Source organism: Phaseolus vulgaris, chromosome 8 (assembly GCF_051622355.1).
Source record: "Phaseolus vulgaris cultivar YP4 chromosome 8, ASM5162235v1, whole genome shotgun sequence".
NCBI classification, from domain to species: domain Eukaryota; kingdom Viridiplantae; phylum Streptophyta; class Magnoliopsida; order Fabales; family Fabaceae; genus Phaseolus; species Phaseolus vulgaris.
In genome coordinates, this window is record NC_143505.1 from 45,286,413 (window position 1) to 45,311,221 (window position 24,809).

Sequence of the window (24,809 nt, forward strand, 5' to 3'; positions counted from 1 at the left end):
ACCCCTGAAGTATCCCCTTAATTTTATTTATTCATTGCTTATAAAAAAAATCTTAATTATTATACCAATTAAAATATAAAAACTTCAACATTTGATTATTGAGAGAGTAAGCGTTCATATTTTAATTGGTATAATAATTAAATGATATAATGGAAATTAACCTTGCAGTTTCATATTAGAAAGTTGTCAAATTTTTCTTAACTCAGATAGCCATTATCTCAAGTGTTATCTTTTAGTTATTTTTCATTTCATAGAATCTTGAAGTGCTTACATTTTTTTTTTTTGCACAATCAATTGCTCACATTTTTCTACAATGACATCAAATTTGGTACAGAAATCTATTAATGAGGAATAAATTAGTATACTTAAAATTTTATTATAATATTTTTTTCATTTATTTTTAAAAAATTGAAAATTAACTTTAAATATTACCGAATCAAGTGAAAGACTAAGACTTGACTTGTAATATGGTCAAATATGAAACAATTGATATTTTGACAATTTAATGTTATCATTTTTGATTTACTTGTAGTTTGGATTACTTTGACATTATCAACTTTGTTCTCTCAATGAATGACTAAAGTGATATTTTAATTATAAATTTGTTTATATTTTTCAATTATTAATATTTATCAAGTTTAATTATATTATGAAATTAGTTTATGTTATGATTTAATTATATTATGAAATTTAATTGTGTACTAAAATTTAATTATAATATGAAATTAAATTATAAAACAGAATTGAATAAAATATTAAAAATTATAAAAATAAAATTAAATATTTAATACTCGAATTACTATAGTCGTAATGACTATTATAAACGTCTTACTATACCATATTAAGTGATATTTAAAAACGTCGTTATTTACACTGAAATTGATTTACCTAGTTTCAAAATTATGACATTTATAACTGATATAAATTATACACTTAAAACTCTTAAAACCACCACTTTATACAATGTATTATATGGCGTGTGCTACGATGATTCACAGTAGACACACGTATATTGTGGCAGTTATAAACACCACGTTATACGAAAATAACCGTCACCACAACATTTTTTTGTAGTGAATGAACTTAGTAATGAACTAATATCAAGTAGAGATACTCAATAATGTGAAAAGGTAAAAGTCACCAACGCATATACTTAGAAATACATAAGAAACTTTTATCAAACCGTCTATGTGCACTAGAACATTTGATCACTTCGCATACAACAACAAAACTTGAATGATTTTGGAAAAATTAAGCAAGATTTCAACGTGACAATTGACATGCAAGGATTAGAAACAAAAGACAACACCTAAATGCACTCATACACTGAATTAAACACAAAAAAGAACAAGAAACACATGGAATTAAGAGAAAACAATAAGAACAACCACTATTTACAGGTTTGTATGCAGAAGGTCTTTGATTAATTTTGAATGAATTTAGACCGTAAGAAAAACTCAAGATTAACTGATTAATTGGAAGGCAACACATATTAGACAGTGAAACATGCAAGAGTTATGAAAAATAGTCAATCAAATGGAAGAAAACAACAAGAACACTCAAAACATTGATGAAAAATGGAGGTTGTGCAGTGGAAAAAGCAACAAGGTGTTTGATGAATGACTCAATGAAAATAAACAGTGGATTTGTTGTTTTAATCGGTGGAAATGATTTGTAAACGGTGCAAAATGATTATAAACAATGGAAATCAAAGAAAACTTGAAGAACATGTAAGAACAAAGGAGAAAATCGAGAAATACTCAAGCTAAAACAAAAAAAAAACAATTGAAAAAAAGACTTAGTTGGATGAAGACTTTCCATTGGATCTTGATGAGCTCTTATCCACCTATTAAAATCCAAGGAGATGGATTGGAAAATTTATGGAGTGGCAGCGAAATGATTGAATGTTTGCATCGAGTTTGAGAGTGAATTGGTGAGGTTTGAGAGTGATTTAGGTGTTAGGAGGTAGAAAGAGATGAGGCCAACTTTCTAGGGTTTTTACTAGGCCTAGAAGGTTGTCTTGAAAAGGAGGATTAGGGAAAAAATAAGCTTCAATTCTGAATACTTCTCAATTGCATTGGTTGCTCATAATATTGCTAAAAATATGATATACACCCAAAGAGTGGCTTCAACCGTGTTATATTTGAACAAGTAAAATACCCAACTTTTTTTTCTATTCTCTCTCCTATTTTCAACGTGAAAAATGAATGGATCATGGAAGGGGAACATCTTTCTTCTTTTCAAATTTTCCTCCTGATTTCATGGAGGCAGACATGTGGAAGGTTTTTCAGCGATGGGGAAGGGTAAGCGATATTTTTATTTCTAGGAGGTTAAATATAAAAAGGCAAAGGTTCAGGTTTGTTAGATTCATGGGCGTTCAGAATGTTAGAGAGTTAGAGAAAAGTTTAAGTTCGGTTTGGATCGAGACGCGGAAAGTGATTGTTAATAGACCAAAGTACAATAAAACTGTCGAAACAAGTAAGGAATGGAATGTCAAGCAAAAAGCGAAGGCAAAGGTGGAGGAAAAGGTAGGTAAAAAAGTATGACAGGTAAAATCTACAAACCTTTCATATGCACAGGCGGCTGCGAGTGGCAATAGAGCGCAACCAGTTAAGAAGGCAAGTTTAAATGTTATTCATTTAACGACATAGCAAACACCCAAAGAGTGGCTTAAACAATGTTATATTGGAAGAGTATCAGACTTACGTAAGGTTGGAGACTTGAATGAAAGTTTTATTTTAGGTGGCTACAACTTTATAAAGATTAAATATTTGGATGGATTTCATGTGCTCCTTTTGGGTGAGTATGAATTGAAGGTTAAAGAAGTTGTTGAGGAGAAAAAAGAATGGTTTGATGATCTATTTGATACCATTGTTCCATGGGAAGACCAATTTGTAGTTGTCGATAAATTGGTGTGGGTTCGGTGCAGGGGCTTACCACTAATATTATGGAATGTGGATTGTTTTGGAAAAAATGCTGCTTTGCTGGGAAATTTGGTTGAGGTGGATAAAGCCACTCAGGAGTTGGAAGAGCTTGAATATGTCAGGTTTATGATTAGAGTCCATGTGGGTTGCGAAGTAAAGTTGTCATCTTATTTCAAGATAAACAGAATTTTGTATCAAGTGTCTTTGGTGGAAGAGTGCACGGTCTCAAAGCACCATCTTTATCAAGGCCATTGGGATGGAAAATCTGTTGAACAATTCTCTTATATCGAATCTCAAGCGTCTTTCGTCTCTGGGGAATGTGGGATTGATGATGGTGAATATGTGTATTCTTGTGGTCGTGAAGAGCTTGGTGGGAGCATCGTTGGGTGGTGCTCATAGCAACGGTAGGACGGCGGTGTTGGTGGGTGCACTGCTAGGATGTGCTCACGGTATGGTAGGGCGGGTTCATCTCTAGTGGCGTCTCGGTGTAAGCACAAGGAAGATGAAAAGACAGTATTAAATGCAGTAATTGTATTTGTGGTTGTAATCCTAATTGGAATGGGGTTTTCATGCCTACTCCAATGACTATTTTTGCAGCGGAGCAGTCTGCACGTCTTGGGCATGGGTTGGCCAAATTTGAGGGCATTTTTGGGATTTTTTGGAAACTAACAGGGGTGTTGGTAGCAAATTCTTTTCCGCACCTCCTGCAACCAAGCCCGCTAGGCCCACCTCTGGGCAAGGTTTCCTAACTGAAGGGGCGCCTCCTCTACAGTGCATCGTGACTGTGACGACGGAGTGCGGCGTCGACGGCGAGAACAACAACCTGCACTGTCCAGAGGTGATTGGTGCGGTGGTGGCTGGCCCTCTTCGTGCGACAGTGATCGCTCGTGTTGGCAACGACAGTGGGAGTTGCGCCACAGGCGCAGCGGTGGCTGGCTGATGCAAACCAAGCCAACAAGGAGATGACCAAGGATGCACACTATGAGAAGTCATCTCAACAATCAAGTGAAGACCTCACCAAGGATTTAACAGACCTCGCCAGAGGAAGAAATGGACACAAACCAGAGCATCTAATGTTCTTCCTGTTGGTCTTCTTTAAGAAAACAAGTTGTAAATAATTTGGGCTCGCTTTAGGGGTCCAAATAGCAAAGATAGGCTAGAATAAGGTGTCTTTAGCATAATAGGGGGTGTATGTATCATTTTAGCTTGTTCCTAGCCTTTTAGGAAGACAATTTGACCTGGTTTCTAAAAGGACAAGCCTAGGATGCGGGTTTGACTTAGTCAAACCCTAAGACTGCCCATTATTTCCATTTTCCCATCATACCCCTCTTGCTTGTTTTCCAAGGCTCTTTCACCTATAAATAAGAGGCCTACCCATTTTATTTGATAAGTTGAATTTGAATGAAGTAAAGAAACTCTGCACAAATTATGTGAACTCTTAGTAAGGCTTATGTCCTCTTAGGTTTGAGGTCTTATCTTGAGTGATTTTGGAAGCTCTCAGGTGGCAGTCAACACACTCATCTTGGAGCAAAACCACCCTCCAAGTGGCATGACATTTCTCACCCACCACCATAAGTTTTTTCATTCCATTTTCTCCATTCCATTTTATGTTTTTGTCTCTTAGTTCTCTTATTTGTTGTTCTTGGGTTTCACTCATAATCATGAGTATGGTGCACCATTTGGGAGGCATGTCCACCATTGATGTTTACCTTGTGCCCATTTCAATTCCGCAATTGCATCTCATCCTCACTATATCTTGTTTTTCATCTTTGCCTTTGTGAAGTGAACCTTCACACTTACTTAACCACTTGGTTAAGTTCGTGTCCAATGGGAATCTTCCTTAGGTCCTCACCATAAATTGCTAAAATCTCAACCTTAAGTAAAAGTGTCACCATAATTGAAAACATCTAAAAAACAATTCACATCAAGTGGTATTCAGAGCTTTGGTTTTTGAGCTTATTTTGTTTAGAGTTTATTGGCACTTTACTTCCTTGCATCTTTAATTCCTTGTCTTTACATTCAAGTACCTTTAAATTCTTGTCTTTATATTCTTGCAATTTAATTTTCAGCCCTTTATTTTTCTTGCAATTTCATTCGGCCATTTTACTTTTCCATAACTTTGTTTTGCTTTTAGATTGTTATTTTGTATCTTATTGTGTTCATGCCTTTTGCTTTGAGTCATATGTTCATTAGTTTTCTAAGAGTCTTTACTTTGATTCTATTTACTTTCCTTTTAATTTTGAAAGTTTAAGAAGTAATTAGAAACTTGTTTTAGTAGAAGTAGATTTAAGTTCCAAACAAAAGATTTCAAGTGATCAATTATTTTGAATCCCAATTTTTTTTTGAAAATTGGAGCTATTGGAAAATATGCATGATCAAAACTATGGACATTTCATTTCCATAATTCAAAAACTAGTATAAAAAAAAAGTGTGAAGCATAAATTTGGGGTTCCATTTTCTTAAAGAAAAAGATTTCAAAATTTTGGGTTCATCTTGATTGGCAAATTGATTTTAGCTTTTCTTGATTGTCTTTTGTATTTCTTCCTTAAGTTTTTTTTTTGCGGTTTCCATTAAGATCAAGTGTTTAAGGCTTTGACCTTTTTCATTTGATAGTTTTCAACCTCGAGAAAGACCTTTGTGAGATGATAAAATTCTTTTTTAGTGTTTTGAGTGTGCTCCTCTTGATTTTCTTTTCACCAAATGTGACGCAAACTTGATAGTGTATTTTCTAACTTATATTTCACTAATTGTTTGTTCACTTGTGAATTATGGCTCATGTTTCTTCAGGGGAGTCATCAAAACCCCAATCTCCCCAAAAGGCATTCCTTATGGGTGAGTTGGCGGGGCAAAAAGGTCCCTAACACAAAAGGATGAAGAAATGAGACAAATGGAGGAGAGACTCGAAAGGCTTGAATCGGTTCATGGAAGACAACCAAGGACATGGGAGCATAGAAGAGCTACAAGGAGTTTCACTCAATATGGTAGCCATGAGGAAGAAGAAGATTGGAGGTTGAACCACTTTGAGGAGAGGCACCAACATCCACACCATGCTCCGAAAATTTCTTTTCCTTATGTAAAAATTCCTAGTTTTAGTGGGGAAGGTGATCCCAACATTTACCTAGGATGGGAGGCTAAAGTTGAACAAATTTTTATGAGGTCCAAGAAGACCAAAAAGTCAAGTTAGCCTCCTTAGAATTTTTAGACTATGTCATGCAGTGGTGGCACAAAACTGTAATGGACATTGGACTTAACAAGAGGCCAGCCGTGGGTTTGTTTTTTGTGTATTGTGTGGACTAAAGACTGGTTGTTAGAACTCGATCAGGGTAGCAGGGATTTTTTTTGGTATGGGCTGCCATGCATTTCTTTAAAGGTTTAGTTTGGAGATATTTTGAGCATGATTGGTTAGGTGTTGAGCATGTTGGCTTTTGCCACTTTGTTTATAAGGGTTGGGACTCCTGAAGTGTCTGTATAAGGGTTGGGACACCCCTGAAGTGTCTCATTTTATTTTATTTATTCTTTCCTGAGCAAAAAAAATAATACTTCATTCAATTAATGCAAATTTGAATACATTGTGTGAGTTTCAACTATTTATGGGTGAAGAGGATGGAGGTAGTTTCCTCCTTAATTCTAGTTAAGCAAGCTTAACTATGGTGAGCTTTATGGCTTAAGAAGGTACCGTGTAGGTCCTGTTAAGATGCTCTAGAGATCCTTGCTTGTATGAGAAGTGAGAGTTTCTAGAATGTCTTTGATTTATTACAAAATACTCTTAAAACTAGTTAAAAATACAAGTCCTTAGCATGACTATTTCCTATTTTTATAGACAATTATTCTGTCTTTATTCTTGTATATAGTGGCTTGAATGGTCTTCCATCACTAGGCCTCATCCCTCTCTTACTAGGCCAATAAAAGGACTCAACCGTTAGTGGGCTTACATGTACAGTGACTGAACCACTTCTTCCTACAACTCCATATGTTCTTGTGCCACCTTCATAAGTTTCTGTATTCCAAAAATGCCCTTCTGTAAAAAGTTAAAGTGTAGTTTATGTTTCGGATTACATAAACTAAAAGTCTTTTTCCAAATTCATTATTAGCTTCTGGATTATGTAATCCAAATTTTTTTTTCATATTCATAATTAGCTTCTAGATTACATAATTTAAAAGTTTTTTTATATATACAAGATTAACTTATGGATTATGTAATCTGAAATGTATCATAATTCACAGGTTAGTCTAATGAGAGAAGACTTATAGATTATGTATAACAAAATGTCATTTTTTTGAAAATATATTTTATATTATATAATTCGAAAATTATTTTTATATTCAAAATTAACTTCGTAATATATTTTTTAAAATTAATTCAGGATTTCATAAATTCAGAATGAGTGAGAAACCAATGCAAAGAGGGGAGGTAATGTCTCTCTCTTCCATATTGGTGCTTCTCTGGGCCATCTGGGCACTATCACGGTCACCAAGCGTGCAGGCCTCCTTAAAAAAATACATCTCTGAGCACCGTACTTATGGTATTGGTATCTCGCACCGGTGCGCCCAAAAATCTCAGTGAAAATCATTGACGCCCAAAAGTCTATAAATTATTTTTTTTTAAATTGATTTTTAATGAATAATTTTCTAATAACAACTGTTTACTATATATATAATTTGAAAGCGAAAATTACAAATTAAAAATAAAATTTAATGTATATCCTTACCAAAAACTAGTTACAATAATATTACAAAGAAAAACATTGTTTATAGAAATAAATCAATTTATGTTGAGGTAATTTAGGTGGGAGAAATTCTACCTAGGATATGGACCTATATCAGATTCATTGAAATCAATGAGCATAGAATCCATGAGGAATGAATGTATGTTGTTGTTGGTGACAGTCCTTTGAAGGGATAGTTCCAAAGACAAACAATCCTTGAGTTCTGAGGTTATGTGGCTTATGTCAGGCCTTTGAATGGCAACATCAGGAAGGCAAGACATGGCTATATCCAAAAATTTCCAAGCTGAAGCAACATTGTAATTTCCTTCTAATCTTGGATCAACTATTGCTTGGATATCTCCAGCTTCAAGTTTGGGTTTAACCCAAGAATGTATGTGACTAGGTTTCTCAGGAGTTCCTCTTATTGCTGCTTGACCTGTAATTAGCTCTAACAAAATTACCCCAAAACTGTACACATCACTTCTTTTATTAAGAGTCCCAGAGGAGTGATACCTAAAGATATCAACAAGTTAAACACAAGGTTTCAGTTTCAATCACAGTGATTACCATGAATAAACTAATAATAAACAAGAAAAATCAACACATAACCACAATCATCTATTTTTTTTTCTTTCAATTTCTACAACATTTTCTCCATTTTGAGTTAACTGTTTTAAAAAGTGGTAAAAGCTAATTGTTTACATATTTCAAGGAAAACAATTCAACTAAATACAAAGACTAAAATAAAATAAGTATGTTTCGACAAAAAATTTCTATAAGAACTTTTACACTTTAAATTAACTTTTATATAACTTAAAATTAGTTTATATATAAGTTAAAAATATTTTTTTTACAGTATTTATTCAAGACTTTATGCATAAACTATAATTTATGAAGATTTTAAGTATTTAGAGAAAATTTTATTGAAAAGTATCCAAATAGGACAAAAATCAAAGAAAAGTAACATATGAAGCCAAAATTATGTATACAATCCTTAGAATTATTAAGAACTAAATTTTGTTATACTTACTCAGGATCAATGTAACCTGGTGTGCCACCTAGATAATTAGTTAAGACACGAGTGTCACTATCATTTGCAAAAGTTCTAGACAATCCAAAGTCTGAAATCTTGGCATGCATGTTTTCATCTACTAGGATGTTGGAACCTTTCAAATCTCTATGAATAATAGGTGGCTTACATCCATTATGCAGATAATCCAATCCTGTGCAATTGTAATTGGTATAACTGTAACTGGTTGTTGCAAGAAAATAAATAACTTCAAGAGAATGAACGTTTAGGAAGTTAATTGGTTTTGTTCATTTACCACTTGCTGCATCTAAGGCAATTTGAACTCTCTCTTTCCATCCCAAGACACTTGAGCTTTTATCTACAAAATAAGCTTTACTGCTATCAATATATACATAAACTGTTTTTAATTTATAGAGAGATTTATTTTTATTATCTTTTAATAAAAATGTGCGTGCAAAAATTAATTCGAACAAACATATAAAGTTATAATTATAAGTAAAAAAATAACAAAGTTACAATTACAAATATTATTCAAACATAGTTCCTAGATTTATGACTCCTTCGTAATATAGAATAATATAAAATGTATGTCCTGTACATTTTATTATACTTAAATATGTTTTTAATCTTTTAAGTATGTTAAGAGTTTTCTTTTTACTTTTTACCCCTAAAATTATTTTTATTTTTTATTTTATTTATAAAATGATTTGACAATTAAGTGATTTTTAAAATATTTTTTAGATTTTTCTTTTGATCTTTAAAATGATGTTAACTTTTTATTGCTAAAAGCTTTTATTATACTCTTTTTTTCATTTGATAGTAACGTTATAAAGTTAACATGGCAATTTTATCTATAAAGTATGAAAAGGTTTGTTAGTGAAAAAAAGAAAAATCCAAACTTCATTTTACAGGAGGACAAATGCTTAACCTCTTTTTTAAATAGATGTTGGTAAAATGGGTTGGTTTATTTGAGTTTTTTTTTTTTTATAGTAAACCATTTTTCTTTCTGACAACTTCAAAACTATCGATTAAGAGAATGATGAAATTAAGTCTTATTGAAGAGATTCTAAAGTTTTTTTTTTCTTTACCTTTATAAAAATTGTATAAAGTAGTTAGGAAGTAAATAGAAAAGAAAGTATAGTGTAAAATAGTAAAATAGGGGTGCAAATAAATGACATAAGAGTTTATATGTCCTCTCCTCAATGGAGGTATGTCACTTGTCACTCTCTGAATGGAGAGGATTTCCACCAATAAGGTGGTGACACTTGTCATACTCTCATTTGAGAGGTTTTGATTTCTTCTATAAATGAGTCTTTTATACATTATTTTTAACTTTGATTTGAGAAACAAAATCTTGTCCAATTTGTTAAACACTTTTACTTTTTAAAGTTCTCTTTAGAGTTGTTTTCTTCCTAGACAGTTTTCTAAACTTCTCCTAGTAGGTCTAATCTCATACTAGAAACTAAAGGTTAACATAATAACCTCACTTAAATTTACTGTCATAATTTTCATCTCTTCTAAAATTTCTATAATTCTTCAAACTTTCGCTATCATTATTGAAGAAATTCAAATAATAAACAATAAAGAAGATTTAGAAATGAAAATGCAAGTTTTAATGGAATGAAACTTTCTTTGTTTTTAAATGTGATTGAAAATTTGAAAACTAGAAATAATTAAATAATTACAAGATAGGTTTTGATGAGAATTATTAAACTGCACAAGTGAAAGTAAACAGTGATCAAATTATGATCAATTCTCCTTAGTTAACTACTTGCATTGCATCTTAGTCATTTGCATGCGATTCTATTTGTTTGAGAGCAAAATGGAAAGGTCTTATCATGTTAATTAACATGTTATGATAAAGAAAATATAATTTAACAAACCTGACAATTGTTCTTGGAGATTTCCCTTTGAAAGATATTCGTAAATAAGTGCTTTAGCATCTTCTTCATCACAATACCCCACAAGAGAAACCACATTTCTATGATGAACAAGCGTTAGAAATTTTGCCTGCATTTTAGAAATGTTTAATATCTTGACTTAATGAAAAATATTTGTTCTGCAAATTCAAGAAAAAAAAAAGAAAAATAACTATAATCAATTGTTGCATCTAACCTCTGATTTAAACTCCTTATAACCTTGATTTGATGACAGAGAGAGTTTCTTCACGGCAACTCTTTCACCACTTTGCAAAGTTCCAAGGTAAACTTCACCAAATCCACCTTTTCCAATCATTGTTTCGAAACCATTGGTAATATTGTGAAGCTCTGAGTAAGAAAATGTTTGATTTTTTAATTTTAGTTGCTCTTTTTTTGAAGTCGAAGATATCCCTGAAACAATGTAAAAAAAAATCACATATATACCATTTATAGTGCATAATATATAGGAGCAAAGTGAAATACAAAAAAATTCCTAAAACTGGAATTACATAACATTAAAAAAAGGTATTTGAATCCTTCAACAAAAGTATCATTGTTTGAGTCACTTGCAAAGGATTAAAAGTCTAGTTAAAAATATAATAAGGTGCTTTTGTGATCCTTCATTAAGAATTTCAAATTAAAACAAATTGCAATAATAAGACTAGTAATTTGAAATTATATAGCAAAATGTGTTGTGAAGAAAGCTTGCGTAAAAAAGATAGACTACAGAAGATATATGTTGTTGCTGATGTATATATTTAATAGTTACATTCTTTTAAAAGACAAAAGTTCTTAGGTTTGCACAAATAATTAAAAGAATTAATAAAAAATTAAGAATAAAAAAGTTTAATTTAATTTAAGAGTTTAATTTTCATACATCTAATAAAATTTCATAAAAAGTATTCCTTTTAAGTTAGTTTTTTTACAATTAATAAAAAAATTACTCTCTAACAATTTTTGATTGAATGACACAATAAAAAAAACCACATTGCCAAGTTGACATAAGGTCTATTCACAGAAAAAATATCAACAAAGAATTTAGAAAAAAAAATGTAATTAACTTATCTACAAGTTAAAATTGACTTAAATATAAATTAATTTGTGAAAGTTTTGATATAACCTTTTCACAAATTCATACTTAAAACGTGAAAATTTAAAACTACGTTGATTGTGAAGATTATTGTCAAATGGAAAGTAAACAACGGACACCAATTTTTCTTTATCATGTATTTAAATAACGGAAGAGAGAAAACATAGATGTGACATTTTTATCTATCAAGAATAAAAATAGATATTAATAAAATGTTTTTTATAGAACTTATTTTATATTTTTATTAATATGGATTTGATTTGATCTCTATGTTTTTATTTCATTTTTAATAAAAATATATTCTTTTATGTGGTGACATATAGTTGTTAAATTCAGGAAATGTCACTAATATATACTTCAAAATGATGTATAACATGAATTTTATAAAAACATCATATGAAATTATGAGTATACCTCCATTTTTTCTGAGTGATCTCCGAATCGCCATAACTATGCCCACTATTATTATAGACACAACAATTGATGCTATGATAGTTGCAACTAATGCAACAATATTCTTCTTCTTCTTGCATGAGCCTATCTGACAGATACCAATGTTCCCATCCAAACTGGAACAGTGTATGCAAGCGTCAGTTATCATGCAATATATAAAAAACGAAGAAATAATTTTAATTCAATCAGACTATATAAGTTTTTCTTAACATTTTAACTCCTAATTTTTAATTTATAAGCTTTCAATTTATTTATAAATTTTCACTTAATTTTAGAGTTAGTTTTACAAGACACGCCATCAATCAATTTATGAAGAATTATTATTAACTGTCACACATTTATGCAGATATATGTTTATCTATGAGGGCCTTTTTCTTTCTTTTTATGCCTATTATTTTTTGCAGCACAAGCCAATTTTGTATACTTATGTGAAGTAGTAGTAGCTATATCGCTTGGTGTAGGTGGTTCTGTTAACCATGGAGAGGGGGATGTGATAATTAGTTAGAATTGTCAGGAAGAGGGAGCTAGGAATGTAAAGCTATGATGTTCGTAAGTTCTACACTACAAGAAAATCATGAAATAGAAACTAATTTTTAGAGACCAAAATAATTAGTTACAATAGTAACTAAATTATAGACCATTTTAGAAACTAAATAAAAAATTGGTTTCTAAATTAGTTTATGTAAGGATCGAGAAAAATAGTCTTATAGTAGAAATGGTAAAATTAAAATGACACCTGAATATTTTATTATTAAAGTGAAAAAGCTATATAAATAGAAAATTAGTTATTCTGGTTTCATTTTAAAATAAGCAGAATCTCTCTATAAGTTTTCTTTTCCTTTTCTCTCCCTTCTCTCTAAGATTCTGACCTCCTCGCTCATCTGTTTGACGATCGGAGTCCACCATTAGACTCCTAGCAGCGAGATCTATAAGACTGCCCGATCAGAATCTTTCATAGAGTAAGTTCGTTTTTGTTCCCTTTTTCCTTTCCTCTCCCTTCTCTCTAAGATTTTGACTTGCTCGCTCATCAGTTTAATGATCAGAGTCTGCCATTGGACTCCTCGCAGTGAACTCTACAAGATTGACCGATCAAAATCTTAGATAGAGTAAGTTCATTCTTGGCTCATTTTCCTTTGAGTTAGATTTGCCATCAGGACTTTGTGGTGCACGTTAGACTATCCTTTAGGCTTTTGGTAGATTTGGAGCTCTTAGTGAGCATTGACTAAAGTTCAGGTAAGGGAAGCTAGTCTTATTTTTTTCAATAGAACCCTAAGTTAGAAGATCTTGATATGAGGGTGACGTGGTCACCAATTCCAATATTTACTTACAGGATTGTCTCTTTTGAAATGTAAAATAATATATTGACTGGAATGGTTGATTTTGAATCTTTTATATTTATTTTAAGGTGAATAATTTGTTGAAAGTATTTGTGATTGAAAATTGAAAGTGTTTGAATGATAATATAAATGAGTTGATCTGTTCTTTTTTTAATATTTTATTGAATTACTTATGTGAGATGTTTGATGAGAAGTGGTTGTTTGATTTTAGATGATGATTGATTTAAAGAGCATATATTTGGAATTAATTATGTGTTTAAGTAAAGATTGAGATATATTTGGATTGTTTAGAAAGTTTAAATATGATGTGATTGAGTGGTGCATTGATATGTTAAATGATGTATGTAATGAGGGTAAATTGTGATCAAGACATGGTATTTTCAGGAAAGGAAATATCGTGTTGAGATTGTTATTAGGGTGTATTGATTTGTGAGTGTCCTGTGAATGAGATGATCTTGACTCTACTGATATAATGGAATCACATAGATGAAGTTGTTCAGTTGTTGAGAGTCGAAGGAGGTCCATTTGGCTGAGTCTGAGGTTTGAAAGAACTTATCAGAGCATATCAAATGGATTTACCCTGTCATATGAAGATGATGAGATGATGAGATATTGAGATAATTATGCGCATGGCTGTGTGGGTTTCACAGCAGTAGTATGACAGGTACAGGTCTTTGGATGTTAATTTCAATACACGAGTCTTCCGGAAGTAGAGTCAAGTGTCTAAGTATGTGAGTAAGTAGAAATCTGACAGGAGTAATGTGGATGATGATCGTGATAGACACTTGATGGTTATGTGAAATGTTTGAGAAATTGTATGAGAATTTATGAATTTTGTGTATCAACTTGAAATTTAAATTATATAGAAAATTTTGTTATAGTTAGCTTACCCTGTTATTTGTTTATGTTTGTTTCTTTATTTGTGATGATCGTGTTGTACACGAGAGCAGATGAGATTGCAGGTAATAGAGCTCCTAAGTGAGCAGCTGAAGGATGTGATAATTTTAATTTGAATGTTCTGTTTGTTTTTAAAACTTTTGATGTATATATTAAAATCCCTATGAGGGATATTTTTTTTAGATAAAATTATGAGATAGTTATATATATTCATATGTTAAGTAGATAGTATTGTTTTATTTTATTTTATTATATATGGGTAAAAATGAGGGATGTTACAGTTTCTATTATTATTAAATAATTTCTAAATTGGTATCTCATTAGCAACCAAGGTTTTAACTACCAATTATTTAGTTTCTAAATTTGGTTTCTAAAAACTTTGTTGCTAATTAGATACCAATTTAAAAACTATTTAACAATAATAGAAACTAATTTAGAAACCATTTTTTTTTAGTTTCTAGAATGGTCTCTAATTTAGTTACTATTGCAACTAATTATTTTGGTCTCTAAAAATTGGTTTCTATTTCATGATTTTTTTTGTTGTGCTATAATGGGTCAGTGTTGTTTTGTATTTTTTGAAAGCTTGGAAAGTATGCTTCAAAAGCCTAAGTCTATATATGGTAGGGGCTTCTTGATAAGTGTCTCACTTTTAATTCATTTATTTTTTTTCTTATAAAAAAAAATGTCACATTAATATATTACTAGGAAATTATTGAATAAAGACCAATTTTAGACACAAAAATAATTAGTTGTTATATTGACGAACTTATATACTATATTAGATACTAAAAAAATTTATTGGTATTTAGATTAATTTCTATTATTGATAAATGGTTTCTAAATTAATATCTAATTAGCTACTAAGATTTTAACAATACGAAATATATTTAGATTCAAAAGTTGGTAGCTAAAACTTTGGTACTTAATTACATACCAATTTATAAAATATTTATTAATAATAGATAGAAACTAATTTATATATCAATAATTTTTTTTTCTAAAATAGTATCTAATTTAGTCAATATAATAATTAATTATTTTTGTTTATAAAAATGATTTCTAATTAATGATTTTCTTGTAGTGATATACGAATGTTAATTTATTATTTTATTTTGGGTATCCTTTGATGATAAGCTTTTGACTAAAATTGAATGGGATTGAAATTTAAAAAAATTATTAAAAAATGTTAAATGTGATTGAAATGGATATTTAAATTCGGGATCAATTATTTTGATTGTAATTTATAGAATTAAAATTTACTTTTTTTTATATTTTCATTCATTTGTAAAATATCTGAAAATAAGAACTTTTGTATTTGGGTATAATAAGTCCAAATAAAACCTAGGGGGTGTAAACAATAGAAAGCAAGTAAGAAAGAAACATTTTGAAGATATAAAGTCCATCTATGTAGTCTATGATTATTTTAGTTAAGACAAGAGAAAGGCAAGGAAGAAATGAACTAAGCATGGAGTATGTGACACAAGCATGAAAATTGTGTCACAACTAGATTTGACTTAAAATTGAATTTATCTCCCTTTTACTTTAATAATTTATGTCAAGGGTGAAAAGAATGGAAGTTTCATAGTTAGATCTACATATTCCACCTTGTACATGTGACTCACAATAAATCATTTTTTTTTAAGATTTTGGAAACTAAAGGTTTTAACATCAACTTTGCACTGTTAGCCGAGATTTTTTTTATCATATGATTGGCATGCTTGGTTTTAGTGGTAAATGGATTGGTTGGGTTAGAGCATGGAATATGCATCTATATCCTTCTTGGTGAATGGTAGCCTAACCCAAGAAATTAAACCTGGAAAAGGATTGAGATAAGAGGAACTTATAGCATCTTTCCTATTTCTTATCATAGTAGAAGGTTTAACACGAAAGATAATGCAAGCTACTCTACAAAATATATTCCATGGGATAAAGGTGGGAAAAAAATAATGTTGAGGTTGATTTATTACAATTTTTTTATGATACTTTATTTCTATGCCAAACTAGTTATCAAAACATCATGGCTATCAAGAGTATTCTGAGAGGGTTTGAACTTGCTTTAGGCTTAAGAGTTAATTTCAATAAAAGAAATATAAGGGCAATTGGTATTAGTGAGACTCTATGTAGAGAAATAACAGCTTGGATTAAATGGGAGGATTTGTGTAAGTCTAAGGATAATGTGTGCCTCATGCATGTACTGTTGTGTTTGAGTTAAGTTCTAGATCAGACAAGTTCTTTGGTCATATTATCATTTTTATTATACTTATTATTATTAATATAATTTATACATATTATTATTATTAATAACTATATTAATAATGATAATAATAATATAAATTATATTCATATTATTAATATTATATTCATATTATTAATATTTATTAATATTATTCATATTATTAACATTATTAATATTATTATTAATAATATATTCATATTATTAATATTATATTCATATTATTAATATTGTTAATATTATTAATAATAATAAGTATAATAAAAATTATAATAATATTAAAGAATTTGTTTGGGGTATTAGTTAAATTTACTTTGGTCACTGAAGGAACCTGGTTTTGAATCTCATTCACTTTAAATTTTATTGATCCGTATGTAATAATTCATATATAATTCACGTTTTTTTTTAGTAAGTAATGGGGTTGGAGGGGAGCAAGCCATGGGGAGTTCACAGTGAGGTTGGCAGAGCATTCAGCAAAATTCTATAAGGGGTAGAATTAACTAATACCATGTGTGTTTTGCCTTCTCCAAGAGGAAACCGTAACACATCTCTTACTTGGTTGTACAAATCTTCACCATTTCTCGAACATATGTGACTCTTGGGTAGGAATTCCATCTATTCACCGTAAGAATGTAATGACATCACTTCTATCTCCTTTAGTTAAATGATAGACAAAATAATAGGAAGAGAGTTTGGATAGCATTGGTATGGGTGATTTAGAATCATAGGAATAATATTATCTTTAGGCAGGGGAGGGTAGATATAGAAGAATTGTCTATGTTAAATGCTTGAGTATGGTTAACACATAAGATTCCCTTTGCTTGCTTCTCCAACTCTGATTGGGCTCAGTGCCCAAAGGTATGCCTAAAATCTCTGTGAGTCTTTTTTTGTGTTCTAAAGGAACCATATGCATTCCTGTTTTTTTATGGTTCTTGTTGGTTTACTGCAACACCCTGCTATACCTATCTTTGGTAATAATTATTACTCTGATCTGTTTCGGTGGAGGGTATGCAATTGTCGGTCTTGTAAGCTCATATCCCTATTTTTATGATGGGGTAGTAGTTATTGAGAAATTTGTCCTATACTGTACAAATCTAATTTAAGCCCAATGAATTTGGGAGTTTCTTTTTTGCAGTTGCAAGATTTGTTATGTGACTTCCCTTCCTTTAGTCGTGTAGTAGGGTTTGTATGCTACTTTTGGCTAGTTTAACTTTTTTTTTTTCCTATGTCTTTGTGGGTTTTAGGAGAAAGTTTAAATAGCTTGTCTATCTCTTATACAATGTATAAGGGTTGAAGTACCTTAAAAGAGAAATCAACTTTACATTTTGTATAGAGATTAATATTGAACATAATGATAACTAAAGATAATCTGTAATAGAAGAATTGAAAAGGGAAAATTTTACGTGTGATGTATGGGTTAATGAAAGAATTAAGATTTTGTTTTTGGTTGTAAAGTTACAAAGTGAGTATGAAACATTACTTGTGGATTTAGGTACTTGATTTAGGTTATAAGGGTCAATTTGTAAAAAAAAATATTTACTTGTTTACGTAAATAAATAGCATGTTTATGGAAATAATTTTGGTTTGGTTGTACATACAGGAACATATTTTTAATTCTAATAATACAAATACTCACTTTAATCTCTTAAAATAAAATTGTATTATTTTGTTCTCTTGATATAGAAGTGTGTCATACGTGAAAACTACTTTTCATTCTATTTTATGATTGATGCTTAACATTTTTCACATACATTATAAAATAAAACTCCCTTACTAATTTTAGTAAATGTATTTAAGTATTTTAAGACAACACTGTATATTATAAGATAGCAAATATATGGATGGTTTAATGTTTCGCTGAAAATGGAAAAAATAAACTAATATGTAAAATATCAATTGATTTAGAATGGATAAAATATCCTATTTATCGAGTTCTATATATATATATATATACTACAAATTACATATTTTCATAAAGATAGAAAAAATTAGAGACGATCTTGTTTTAAAAAATCAGCATTATTTTATTTATATGAACTAAAATAATCTAATTTTGTTGATTGAGTAGTTTGTGAATCGTTATAAACCTCTTAACGTCTAGTTACAATGTAGATATAGGTTAGGAACAAACCTCAATTGCAAAGAATTACTTTCTGACTTCGCTATGAGAGCATCAGGAATGGAACCTGTGAGACTATTCCTCGACAAATTACTGCAAAAAGATATGGGCAAAATTTCTTCACATCAATTTCAGAAGAAAAAAAATGAGTTACTTTCAATTAAAATTATCTTATAATAAATTAGTTTGTAAAATTCCTTTCATATACTTTTTTTAAATTTATATATATATATATATAAAATAATTTTGATTTATAAAAATATGTATTTTAGTTTTTTTTCTTAATTTTTTTTATAAACAAGTTTGTCAACACGTATAAACATGGAAAACTTTTTGTAAGTTTTGTCAATGATCAATTATAACAACTTACAGTATCTTCAACTGTGATAACTTGGCAAAGAATTCTGGCACCTCTCCCACCAGTTGATTGTTTGACAGATCCCTGCAAACATACAGAAGCAATTATTGTTTTGGTTTTATAACTTAACCTCCATGAATATAATTGATATTTAACTTAATAAAAGGAACTTACAAAATCTCTAAATTTGCAAGGTTGGAGAATGATATATCTATGCCGCCTGATAATTTACTTGAGCTCAAGTTTCTGCTCAAATTTCATTATATATATATATATGTTTGTCATTGTAAACCCAAATAAAAATAAATAGAAAGAGGAAAATGAAACATATTAGATTCAACAATAAGAAAATCATGTCAGTAGCAAAAGAAAAAGTAAGCATAGGAGGTTTAAAGAATTTAGATAGTGTAATAAAGATTTTCTTAATCACTTATAAAAAAATAAAAATAAAAATAAAGAGAAGAGATAAATTTCTCCTATATAAATTAAAATTAGTCTTTGATTACGTAAAACATATTTTTACAGATTAAAATAAAGTTTTAGAGAAATTAAAATCCAAGAGTTTGTAACGCTTAAAATTGTATTATTTTTTATAATACTTATAGAGGAGCTTCTTGAAAACAAAATCTTAATCACTTTATATTTCCTATGAACTTGTAAAGCTATACATTTTGCCACTAATGCATTGTTATGAAAATACTACTTACAATGAGATTATTCTTGGAGGATTCATAGCATTGCAAATTAGACCATCCCATGTAAAATTTGTTGGTTTGCAGGGGTCTCCTTGCCAATTGATTCTCGAGATCTTATAGACATCTTTGATGCGTTTGATCGCATCAACTGATATTAATTTTCAACAATAATCAAGATTTTAGGATTAAGATAATAAAATTTATAGTAAAATAAAAATTTCAAATGTAGAAAAAAACTTAGTGAAGAAGGAAATTGGGTGTATTCTCTCTCAAGTTTGCATAAATAGTTTAACAAGAGATACCAAATGAGGAAATTAATATTTTCTTGGATTATTTATGAGATATAGGTAATTTGCTAAAAAAGGGATGGAAGTGTGTTATTAGTGAAGTAGAAGAAAGCATAAATTATTTGTTTTATTTTATGAATGCAAAGTGGGGAGGAGTGTGTGGGATATGTGTGCATAGTGGATAAGGATACAATGTTGCTTATCTAATGTAATTTTCTACTCTACAACTCAATTAAAAGTGTAACAAGGTATGTGGATGGTGTGGGAGACAACGATATGTGGTATTTGAAGTCAGAGAAATTAAATCATATCTAGAAATAATATTGTAGATGAAGAGGAAACATTTATTAGAACACTAGAAAAAATATGGGTGTGGATCAAGCATCGTACATCAAAGACATGTTTCTAAACTAATTTTTAAATTGAGCTACCAACTATTTTAAATTCTAAAGTTCATAACTACTAATTAAATATTAATTTCAAAATTATTTTTATTAATAATAAAAATTATTTTAAATACTAATAATATTTTTAGTTTTTAAAATAATATTTAATTTAATTAATATAGTGATTAATTGTTTTTATTTAATAATTTTTTTGTGTAAATATTTAATTACTAATATGAAGTACTATGGCCTTAGGCATATTTTTTTTGTGTTGGTTAAAATGTTGTATGTGTTCTTTGCATTTGATTTAACCTATAGGTTTTATGCTTGTACCTGTTTTATATATTTTCTGTGGTTGAAAAAAAAAACAATATATATATATATATTTATATATTAGCATTAATTAATTGTTTTTAATAAGTAAAAACGAAACTTAAAATAGAAAATGAAAGAAAGTTACCATCATCTTGGTGAGTGGCTGAAACAGACTGAGGAATCACTCTATAAATCTCATAAGCATTAAGCATGGGAGGTAAGTGAGAGTCAGGGGTGGCTTTGATGAAAATATTGTTAATGCCCATGCCTACTTTAACAGTCAGTGGTAGGGTAAGGAGCTGATTGTACGAAAGGCTAATTTTTCTTGTGACATTATCATCAACACCTTCTCCAAACCCATTGATAATAACATTCATTATCCTTTTCTCACTACTGTCCACTCTTTCCTCAAAGTCAAAAAAGTGAAGATATACTTTATATTCGAAACTCGTGTCATTGTAATTCCTCCATATATTCACCGAATCAGACAACCTCAATGCACTCACTGCACTGTTCAATACTTCTGTGGGCAACTTGTAAGGATTATTCACTGTATCCAAATCAATACCTAATGTTGTTTTCATTTGCTTCTCATTTCGTGTTAATGCTCTTGCAAGCCAAGACCTACCATAGTTGTCATCCATATACCTATAATTAAACAAAAAGTGGTGATATGTTTAACACCACATCAAAAAAAACATACACTTCACATACCAATAAAATAATAATTTAATTATATTTAATTTGTTTTTTTAATTTTAAATATTATTATATCATTATAATATAGTGTGAAAGTATATGTTTTTACTATTGTAATGTACATAATTCTTTTCCTTAAACAAATACTATTGACCAAGAAGCATTATTTAGATAATAGCAATAAATGAGGTTTGCTTGTTGTCAAATGAGTAATAACGTTAATGAAGTAACTATTAAACTTTATTTATTTCTCGATTTTTGTAGTTTATTAAAGTATTTTCTTATACATGAATCTTTATATTCAAAGCATTTATCGCTTAAATATTTTTTAATCTAATAAAATAAAGCAGTTTCAATTTGGTGTCCTAAGATTCTTTTTAATTTTAAAATTATATTTACACTAAAAAAACTATTAAATAAAAAATTAAGTTTAAAAATAGAAAATAAGTAGTTATTATATTAATTATCTTAAATATTATTTTAAAAATTAAAAAAATTATTAATATATAAATATTTAATTATCTATTTACTGTAGTAAAGTTCTTTAGAAAAACGAACAGAATTTGATGACATATTTACGAAAGAAAAGAAATATGTATGAGATTAAGCAAAGTGACCTGAGCAATTGATCGTCTGCAGACGAGACACCAAGTGTGACTCTGGTGAGGAGATCTAGCGTCTGGAAATTCAACAAATCTTGATAAACAGAAGCAGTTCCCAGAGGCCACAACTCCAACAGTGAAATGAAAGGTACTCCTTGCTCAGTGTTCACCAGGCACAAATCAATGGTGTCCGTTAAGGTGAAATAAATAGCCTCAACTCGACGAGTGGTATTAGCCACAGTGAAACGTATGAAGGTGAAGTTAGTGACATCAATGTACAAATCAAACGTTGGAGGCTTACTTTTGTTGTCGTAGTTTCCATATGCAAAGTAACCTCTCACGATGTATCTCTTGTTCTTTCCCTGTCTGGGTTTCAAGCTATAGCAATTTCTCTTCCCTTCTGGGAAGCTTCTCAGTGACATAAGCTGCTTATTAATTTGAGGTTGGTTTTGAAAGGAGTTATCGGATATGCTGTGAATTTCACCAAATTCGTTATCATCATCTTCGTACGGTATGCGGGTCGTGTCAATGTACCCCTCTTTTACCCCACAATCAATGCTTATCACATCTACATTTATCAACTAGTCAGTTGTGTAGCTATCACAATTACAAATTGATATTTTTTAATATAAAATTATCAAAAGTAAGATTTTTCTATTACATAATTTTCCTACAATGTGAACTTATGCTTCACTTTTATTATTAGTTAACAAAATTAAAGTCTTACTTCCTAAATATATTTTAGCTTTAAATAAAACAAATTAATATAATGAGGCTTTAACTCCTATTTTGTATGAGATCCTTTTTCATCATCATTACTTTTCAAGTTTGACGATCAAGAAACTATATATTCTCTAGGTTGAATCCGATTGTTATTCATCAACTATTCATAAATCAACACAAACTTAATAAAAACAACCTATGGCCACTAGAAAGCCAAATATGAAAATCTTTAAATATATCTTGTGTTATACATTTTTTATCAGCATCTAGTGTTATACATGGAATAAGATTCTATAATCTTTTCCCAAAAAATAAAGATAAAAGTAGAAAGAAAAAAAAAATAAAAAAAAATAAATAAATATATATATATATATATATATATATATATATATATATATATATATATATATATATATATTGGAATATTCAAGACTAGGAAGGGAGCAAATAAATTTCAATATAATATTTAAAAAAAAGAGTGAAATAACTACTTTAGGGGGAAAAAACAGAAATTTTGAAATAAAAAAATGATATTTAAGAGTGATTCACCCATAAACCTATCTATTTCTGAGTATCTTAAAATCTATAGTATTTACAAAAATTATTTGCATCTTCACCTAGTCGCAGGTGATCTCATTATTGGATAGTAGTGTTATTAATCCTTGTTTCAACCACAAATCCTAAATTATAACATCTTTCATAATTAATTTCAAAATATGACGTTCTTTTAGAATGAATTTCAATTTGACATGTATATTCTAAATCTAAATCTTGATATTGTATTTCCACCAGAAATAATCTGGTTGGAAACTAGAACAGGAAGAAGGATTCATCTAAATATAATAAAACAGTCATTAATTACATGTATTTAACACAACTATTAGTTAAACCGAAACAGTTTTGTATTCGTTAATTCATGTGTAAACTGTTGATCATTTCTCTTTCTTTTATAAATATAATAAATTTTAAATAACATATACTGATGTTATGAAAGCAAAAAAAATAGCTCTTATTAAAAAATAAAAATTCATGAAGAATTATATATAAGTTTTATTGATATGTAAACGTTGAGAATAAACATAGAAAGTATATGAGTACCCGAATAATCAACACTGGCAAGCTTTCTATGAGGAGCTTCATCTGCAGCATGAATAATGGTGGATGAAGCACATACTGCTACAACCACAATCCACTGCAACGCTCTCTCCATGTTTCACACCTTCACACAAAGAAAATAAAACAATAATGGGAAGAAAAGATAGGTTGAAATCAACTATTTGCAGAAACCATGATCAGTGTAGAAGGAAGAAAAATGGTAGTTCTGATTTAAAGCTAAATGAGAAACCAATGAGAAAGGAGTTAAGACAGTTGAATGGTATCAGTAAGGTCGTTTTCATTTATAGTACGTGTAGAAAATTATTAAAAATAATAAAAGGAAAAATAACCTTTATATGATTTTTAATTATAATTAGTGTTTAAATTACACAGAAAAGGAAAATAATAATAACATACGTGTTACATTTACAGAAAGGACAAAATTTATCTACAATATTTTATGTACAGGTAGTACTGTTCTTTAATTAAATTTAGAATTTTACTTTAAAAATCATATTTTATTATATGAGACATTGAAAAGATAAAGCTCTAAATTTCATCAAGAAAACAGTTCATAAATTCAGTATATAAATTATATTTTTAAAGGTTCGAGGAAGACTCCTTCAAGTCTTAGCCTTGGTCTGAAACAGCTCACAGACAGGAATTACACGGATGCATGACTTGACTTTGTCCATGTTTTTATTATTATTTAATTATAGGTTAAATACGCGCTTTTCATCTATCTACTTTTACGTAAATTTGTTTTTTTTCCTTAGATTAAACTTTAGATTTTGTAGTAGTTTTCGTAAGAAAATTATTAGAGTGATTTATATGACAAATAGTATGACATGAACTAAAGACCTGAAGAAAGGAAAACTATTTTAGCTGAACTGAGTAGGATTAGATTTAAAAAAGAGGTTTTAGCAATGAAAAAAACTAGG

At 29.6% G+C, this 24,809-nt stretch overlaps 1 protein-coding gene across 3 annotated transcripts; it reads right to left on the reverse strand.

Moving 5' to 3' along the window:
* Positions 1-7,549: 7,549 nt before the first annotated feature.
* Positions 7,550-24,114, reverse strand: LOC137826001 (putative leucine-rich repeat receptor-like serine/threonine-protein kinase At2g04300). 3 transcript variants are annotated; one of them, XM_090294498.1, is made up of 13 exons: positions 23,872-24,114; positions 22,066-22,618; positions 20,895-21,397; positions 19,774-19,909; positions 19,241-19,312; positions 19,079-19,150; positions 18,721-18,801; positions 12,084-12,238; positions 10,776-10,990; positions 10,544-10,670; positions 8,956-9,018; positions 8,661-8,853; positions 7,550-8,143 (listed from the first exon to the last, which is right to left on the reverse strand). In XM_090294498.1, the coding sequence occupies exons 1-13, from the start codon at positions 23,981-23,983 to the stop codon at positions 7,723-7,725; spliced, it is 2,703 nt and encodes a 900-aa protein (XP_090150624.1). In that variant the 5' UTR covers positions 23,984-24,114; the 3' UTR covers positions 7,550-7,722. The 3 variants fall into 3 exon arrangements, with proteins under 3 accessions (XP_090150624.1, XP_090150626.1, XP_090150625.1); XM_090294499.1 differs by having other exon boundaries at positions 7,944-8,143; positions 8,830-8,853; positions 23,872-24,098; XM_090294500.1 differs by lacking the exons at positions 20,895-21,397; positions 23,872-24,114 and having other exon boundaries at positions 22,066-22,197.
* Between the last annotated feature and the right edge of the window lie 695 nt (positions 24,115-24,809).